Source organism: Raphanus sativus, chromosome 6 (genome assembly GCF_000801105.2).
Source record: "Raphanus sativus cultivar WK10039 chromosome 6, ASM80110v3, whole genome shotgun sequence".
NCBI classification, from domain to species: Eukaryota; Viridiplantae; Streptophyta; class Magnoliopsida; order Brassicales; family Brassicaceae; genus Raphanus; species Raphanus sativus.
In genome coordinates this window covers 40,815,808-40,823,744 of record NC_079516.1, presented here as the reverse complement: position 1 = coordinate 40,823,744, position 7,937 = coordinate 40,815,808, and the positions used below count along the sequence as shown (strand labels likewise).

General features: G+C 36.9%; 2 protein-coding genes across 2 annotated transcripts; one reads left to right on the top strand and one right to left on the bottom strand.

Annotated features, from left to right (window-relative positions):
• LOC108810714 (transcription factor PRE4) lies at positions 1-1,226 on the top strand. The gene is made up of 2 exons (XM_018582806.2): positions 1-374; positions 928-1,226. Exons 1-2 carry the CDS (start codon positions 240-242, stop codon positions 1,072-1,074), a joined length of 282 nt encoding a protein of 93 aa, XP_018438308.1. The 5' UTR covers positions 1-239; the 3' UTR covers positions 1,075-1,226.
• A 1,371-nt stretch (positions 1,227-2,597) lies between these two features.
• On the bottom strand, positions 2,598-7,245 carry LOC108812687 (ABC transporter A family member 2). The gene is made up of 15 exons (XM_018585017.2): positions 6,777-7,245; positions 6,265-6,496; positions 5,821-6,176; positions 5,642-5,737; positions 5,352-5,555; positions 5,097-5,256; positions 4,784-5,010; positions 4,561-4,678; positions 4,387-4,463; positions 4,201-4,290; positions 3,983-4,126; positions 3,588-3,887; positions 3,420-3,500; positions 3,149-3,325; positions 2,598-3,081 (listed from the first exon to the last, which is right to left on the bottom strand). The coding sequence occupies exons 1-15, from the start codon at positions 7,143-7,145 to the stop codon at positions 2,767-2,769; spliced, it is 2,946 nt and encodes a 981-aa protein (XP_018440519.1). The 5' UTR covers positions 7,146-7,245; the 3' UTR covers positions 2,598-2,766.
• Between the last annotated feature and the right edge of the window lie 692 nt (positions 7,246-7,937).

The window sequence follows — 7,937 nt, the reverse complement described above, 5'->3', positions numbered from 1 at the left end:
TCTTATTTTTTGCCAACTTGAAAATCTTCTATTTAAACACAAGTTGAAAGAATTCATGTTTATTCTATGAATTGCAATCCCTTCCACTTCTATATTCTTCATTTTTCGCTCTTTCTCCCACTCTGATAATATAAATAGCATACACCAAAAGGCTTACATAGTTCCCTTGACATATCTACATTTATCAAAATCAATAAACTCTTAGATTTATAAATATCTACCATATTACATACATAATTATGTCTAGCCGAAGGTCACGGTCATCAAGACAAACCGGAGCTTCCATGATCAGCGAAGACCAAATCAACGATCTTGTCCTCCAGCTTCATCGTCTTCTCCCCGAACTTGGTAACAACAACAGACGCTCTGGAAAGGTACAATGTTCTAACCAATTCTTCATTTAAAATTATTTATTTTCAATGATTATATTGTTTTTTTCTATGTTTCTTTATTTACTCTAATTTCCTCCATCAAACGAAAATGAACACTAGTATAATTTTTACTTGTGTATCTACTTATTGCATTCAAATTAGAGCCTTTAGTTATAATTACAGTCATAGAATACCAAAGTCCCGGAGTTTAATTAAATGCAGAATCAAAAAGGAAAAGCCGGTATACTAACTTTTAAACCAGTTTAAAAAAAAACCAGTTTAAAAAAAAAAACCTTTAAACTATAAAAATGGTTTAAACACATAGACAAACTTGTATACATATATAATCTTAAATACCCTGAATTCGTAAGGACTTCTAAGTTCTAACCTTTTTTTAAATTTGGTAAATTAAGTGAAAATTAGATTTACCTTTCAAAACTGATTTACTTATTTTGGATAATTCGTGATTTTCTTATAAACTATATTTTAAAACTCACTGTTTATAAAAAAAAGTTAGAAGGAATAAATATGATAACAAATTTTGGTTACAATGCAGGTTTCAGCATCGAAGGTATTACAAGAGACATGCACTTACATAAGAAACTTGAACAAAGAAGTGGATGATCTTAGTGAAAGATTATCTCAACTTTTGGAATCAACTGATTCAGCTCAAGCTGCGCTCATCCGAAGTTTGCTTATGTAGTGCAATGAATCAAGAAAGTGTTTTTTTTTATTTTCTATAAACTGTCTTTCTTAGTTTTAATTAATTCACGTGTATTGTATTTTAAAGTGATGATCATTCTGGCCTTTGTGTTCTCTCGGCTATAATTTTTTTTTCTGTTTAGGGTTTTGATTTGTCAGTTGTTGAACGAACTAAGAAGCAAGTGGTTGGATTTATGTTCACATTATTTAAGGCAAAACAATTAAGTTTTTTCAGAATTGTCCTTTTCGTCAGACATCAAGAATATTGTATATAACAAGAGAATAATATATATACACGTATACGGGCATATAAAGAAAAAAGGGACGCCAAGAAAGTTTGAAACAAAGAAAAAGTTTATAAAATACAGCCGAATAAAAAGTATATTTGTTAGGAACTATACCAGTGACAAAGTTCATATATATATATATATATATATATATATATATTTGATCTGAGCATGGTTTAGGACCAGGGGTCAATTTAAACTAATATTATTACATATACTTTATTTTCAAATATTTGATCATTTCAAAAACTGTTCATATATTTAATATTCTTGCTCAAAGAATGTATCTAATATCCTTGCTCAAGATAACAGTATCTATGTTCACTTTATTTACATTCCACGTTCAAATAATAAAATAAGCATAGAGAAACATGTTTATCAATTAATTTAAATTATTTTAAAAAGACTTCATATTTCTAAAGTTACTAAGATACTCTTAAACGTGAAATGGTATTTAAAATATAGATTCAAAAAACAAAAGTAATAGAATTCTTCTAGATTTCAAAATGAAACGAGAATACTCTCTATACGAGATTCACACGACCAATGCGTTTTTAGAACATTTTCAATATAATTTTTTTTTTTTTTAAATAAAGTAAAAATAATTATGGAATAAAAATAGTCTATATTTACTATATTCTACTTTTTACTCTGTAATGGAGTAGTGAACAAATAAAAAATTGATACTTTATTTATGGAATAAACTTAAAAATAGAATGATATATGAAATTGAGTTGAAACATTTATTACTTCATATTCATTTTACTCTATTTATAAAATAAATAGAATAAAATACAGAGTAGAGATGAAGATCGTCTTAGTATTCCAAGATCTTTAATTTTAATTTTTGGAAAAGAAATTTAAAAAAATATTAAATCCTCCTAAAATTTACAAACCAATGTTTTTTTTTGTTAAACTTACAAACCAATGTTACACGAAATGAATTTGCGATACAACAGCAAAATGTTAAGCGAACTGGAAAATCAACAAACCAATCTTCTTCGTAGCTAAGCTGGAGCAATGTCATATGAGATCCCATTAATTCTTTCTCCTCCTCGTTTCTCTTCAACTTCTTTCCAAAAAGAAAAAACATTCCTAAATGGTGGGTCTCTGAATGTATATATATGGATTCATATATGTAAGTATAATTAACCAATACGATTATGAAGAGTCAAGTCTAATTCCTAAACACAACCTCATCTCAGCCTATTGATGATCTTAAAACCCGACTATGAAATGAACATAATGACAGTATAAACATTAGTTTTTAAAATCACAAACACCCGTCTAATTTACATCATTAATCACGAACACACAATTCAAATAAACAAACCGCGCGTGAGAATATAACATAGCCGAGTCCGGTAAGTTAAGAAACTGTAGGTGTGTGTGTTAGATTCTCATTTTCAAAGTGAAGAACGTTGGGAAGCAAAGGAACCGCTTCTACTAACACGACGGGAGCCGACAAACTCAGGATCAATCACAATCCCCTGAACTTGCTGTCCCCGTCCTCTCCGTCCCAACAAGCTTACTCCCCCATGCCCTGGTGCAACCGGATCTGTCGCGGGAACAATATCAGGAACCGGCATCTCCGTGGAATGTCCCGAGATGCACAACGATCCCGACTCGTCTTGTTGCCAGTACACTTCCACCATGACTCCACGCGGATTCTCTGCAGTTTCGGTTCCTGGTATCCCAACAAATCTTGCCCCCACCGGTATCTGTAGATAGAACTGGATCAGCTTTGGCGTTATATATATATATATGGGGATGTTAAGTTACTTTTACCTCGACGGATGAGCCAGAAGTTAGTTCGAGAGTGACCATTGTACCATCAACAGCAGCGCTTTCGAGTTCAGCTTTTCTTGCAATGTTCAAGAAGACTTCTTCAAGAGTTGCTAGACCAAGTTGGATGTCTGAGATTCCAAACTCAACTTCTCTGTCTTGCAGCTCAGCAAAAAACCTCTGTATCATCATTGTTAAAGAAAAGCAAAATGATGCTTAGCTCCCACGGTACGTAGTAGTAGTGAGATACTCTCTATATGGTAAAGTTATGTACCGTCAAAAGATTCTCTTTGTCGTGCGGTATAACAAAAGTCATGAAGGCTTTGGTTTCTTCTATTGGTTTGACATTGAGATGCTGCAAGAAAAATGATCACAAACAGCTCAGCGAGAGAGAGCGCGTTAGGACTAATTAATTCAACCGCATTGTAAAAACAAAACTCACATCTTTGAAGAATTTCTTCACTGGCTCGCGTGAATCAGCTTCACCGTTGCCGTTGTTCTCTCCGTTGTTGTTGCTTTCGTTGAAGCTAATGTTAGCAATGAAACCTGTGCCGAAGCGGGACTTCAACCTGATAGAGGTTCCAACGCAGCGGAGCCTGCCCTTGGCCATTATCCCTATCCGATCACTTAAGATATCAGCTTCCTCCATCGAATGTGTCGTTAGTATAATGGCGCGACCCTTTTTGGTTTCCTGTATGATGTCCCACACGTGTCTCCTTGTGATCGGGTCCATGCCTGTTGTCTGTACCATAAAAACGAAAAAGAAAAGGAAGTCGAACTTAGATAAAAAAAACATATCAACCTATAGATAGGAAGGGGGTTGATAAGTAAACAAACCGGCTCGTCAAGGAAGACTAGCTTAGGATCACCAATGAGTGAAACTGCAACACTGAGTCGGCGTTTCATTCCTCCACTGTAACTTCCTGCCCTGATTTTCCCTGCTTCTGTCAGTTTTACCTCTGCCAGTGACTTCTCAACCATCTGCATGACCCGTGAAGAAGCATTTTAAGCATTTTAAACCAAGAAACTCATTTCTACCATTTGGGTGACATTACCGGATTGATGGATGCAGGTGGCAACCCTTTGATGCTAGCAAAGAGACGGAGGTGTTCTTCACCAGACAAAGCATCCCAAAGTATATCAAACTGTGGGAGCAAATAAAAAAAGTGCCATAAATCATTTTAGGCATATATCAAATCATCCTAAAGTATAATCAATTTAAGCAACAGAAAATGGCGCACCTGAGGACAAACTCCTATCATTTTACGGATGTTGGACATACCAACAGAGCTTCTTATTGAATTCCCATAGATTAGTGCTATATATGAGCCAATAAGAGGAGGTTTTAGTAATGGTGAAATGCTTAAGAGACTAACTTTTAAACATAAACAAAAACAAGCAAAAGTGCTTCTTACCATCACCACCAGTAACTGGATTTATGCCTGTCAAACAATTGATAGTAGTTGTCTTCCCTGCTCCATTGGGTCCAAGGAGACAGAATAGTTGATCTTTCGCAATATTCATCCACAACCCCTGTTTATTATATTTATATATTCCATGAAATTAGTTTAATTAACAAAAAGTGAAACACATATCATGGGAGACACTCCCATCATAAAATGAAATTGACCACAGTACCTTGAGAGCGTGATAAGCAGGTGTTTTCTTGCATTTGCAGCATCCAAACTTGGTTGTCCCAGGATAAGTCTTCGCAAGACCACGTATTTGAACAGCAATGTTCGGATCCACTAACCCCTCCATTGCGTGCTGCTTAACTAAAGTCTCCTCTTCAAGGACATCTTCGTCATCTGGAGTAACATGATCCACAGGTGGGACTGAACCGGTACAGCTACAAATCCCACCTTCTGCTCAGAGTAGAAACAGTTTAATTACGATAATGTTTTTTTTTAATAAACACCAAACCAGTTAACGAACACAAATAACAAAGTACCTTCCACTCGGCTGCCACCTTTACCGGTCCAGTAACCAGGTTTCAGAAAGTAAAAGACAGATTTTCTGACACCGGAGGCGTTTGGAACAATGTTATCAAAGTAGAGAGCAAGAACAAACCACAAACAAAACGTCCCAAGTAGCCACAAGTAGATATCATTCTGCCACAAAACCCAAAATAAGTTAAATGATCAGAGAACCACCAATAATAGGGCACAGTTATAAAAATGGAATGAATTTATTGTACTTGACGTACAATTGTAATCACACAATCAGTGTTGTCGTTGGGTCCGCATACTGCTCTCTTGCTCCAGCTAATGCCAGGATCTTGGGGAGTCGAAGTTGCATCAGAAAGCATCTTTAGACCCTGAGAAAAGGTGTTGGGTGGGAACAGTGACCAAAGCGTCCTAATCGTGCGAGAATATTTCTTGGCATAGGGAAACCCAGTCGATGATCCAAGCTGCAGATATATTTATTTATGATTAGAAACAATTCTCGAAGAGACAGTAGTATCAGCTATAATTTGTTTGGTCATGAGAACCCCACCTGTGTCACAAAGCCAACCAGGAACACAAAGAATCCGACAGTTGTCGCTGAAGATGATTTGCTGATAAAAGCTGATAGCATGAACGCTACTCCAATCTATAAGCACACACATAATTAGAGATATGAATAAATAAAATAAATATATACAACGCTTATTATTCTTCAGTTTTTTTTTTTACCATATTTAACTGGAAAAGCATGAAGAGTAGGAAGACAACAGGGAAACTGTTCTTCAAGAAGAAGTCGAACTGAAACATCATTCCAAACAGAACCACCAAGAGCGCTGAGACCGTCGTGAGAATCCCTTCCCACGTAAGCCACGACAGCCAGTAAGCAGTGTCGAAAACACCCATCATCGTCATCGCCTGGCGAAGTTTGAGCTCTTTCTCAGTGATCAAGGAACTGATCTGAAGAACAAAACCAAACATGGCGATGGCGAGGAAGAAAGTCGGCCCTATTGTATCCAACGCAACAACAGCTTCGATAGTTGGGTGTGGAAACTCCTTGAAACCGACAACCCAGTTAAACTTTGGATCTGCAAAGCGAATAAAACAAATTCAAATACTTTGTTCCTAGTACTACCCAGAAGCACAAAGAAGATAAACATATATATGCAAACGCACCTCCTATCAAGGACCTAGCGATCTCACGCTCAGCAGCAACCTGAAGAGGAATCTGGAACTTAAAGGTGGGATCTTCGAACCTTCCTCGGTTCATCTCAGGAGTTGAGTTCGTTTGAATACCGTAGCTCATCACCGTAGCGTTCCTTTCCATAAAGTGCAAAGCTCCTGGAGTTTGCAATGGATTCGCCATCAGCCACGCATCTACTTCCAACGGACTCTTGAATGGTAGAACCTGAATCAGACACACAAATGGTCAACACGCAAACTTGGGAGTCCACTTTCTTACACAACACATAAAAAGGTTCTGTCCAAATCTAATTTTGATTTCTCTATCCTCGCCCTAGAGAAGTGGTCCAGACTGATCACATAATTACGTGTTGGTACTTTGTGAACCCTTTAATCAGTGAACCCTTTACCACTAAAGCTAGCAGCCCCGGTTAGGACCGGCCATGTCTTAATCAGAGGGATTAAAAATTAAAACCCACACACTAATTAAAAGACAGAACACATACCTTGTCTTGGGGGATCGGTCTGCCAGGATTATTAGCCCTAATCGCGTTGACAATGTCTCTCGCCCTGGCGGTATCGTTACCGCTCCAGACGAAGTCGAAACAGGGGAGATTGACGAAGAACTTATCCTCGCAGGGAGGGATCGGAGGAGAGACGAGGGCGGAGGGATCGGTGACGGTCTTGAGGGCGGTGGAGGAAGCGAAGCTCTTCTCCATAGCCTCCTGGATGCAGAAGATGAGGAGGATGAAGAAGAAGGAAGCGAAGAGCTGAAGGAACGTGGCTCGCTTGCTCCGCCATGAGAGAAGAAGGTTTTTGCGGAACAGCGCCGTGTACTGCTGCCAGAGAAGAGGCAAACCTCTCTGCAACGTCATAACCGCCCTTTCTCTCTCTCTCTCTCTTCTCTTCAACTGTGTGATCCGATTTTATTAGTTTGATGACGAAACGATTTAAGACAGAGAGAGAGAGAGAGAGAGAGAGAGAGAGAGAGAGGCGATTGTGTTTTTTTTTTATTTTTTTATTTGTAGCCTTGAAGTTATAGAAAACTACGAATTTGCTACTGAGATTTGGCTAGGAAACTTCCTCGCAACAGATTAACTTCAGACAAAACGGCCCCTAATCTAATATTAACTGCGTGTAGTGTTTTTTCTATTACAAGTACATTTTTTATTTTTTATTTAATAATTACGACTTGTAGTAGGAAAAAGTATGATTTTTACGCTCTTGACTGCAAGCAATTCCTTTTAATATCGGCGTTGAACATAAAAAATAATTCTAATCAATTTCATATCTTTTTACACATATACGTGTTTTTTTTTTTTTTATTATAGTTATATGTTGTTGGCTTGTTGCATATTGGTCTATTCAATGTGAATAGATTATCTTAATATAGGCGCAGTTATCATTGATATTCAACCAGCATTTTAAAATTCTGCTTTGGTAGATTGCAACAACAACGAGATAAAAATATTGGAATTAGTTAATGTCCAACAAGGCCAGAAGGCCAGAAGGCCATGTCCAAACCTCTGAAATCATTAGTTTGAAAGTCAAAGAATTCTCTCTCCAAAATAAAACTTTGATGGTCAGATAATGTGTCGATTTATGTCAGCATCTTATTTTACTTGAACAAAACTTCCTCGTTTATAAATTAAAATATATGTTTTCTT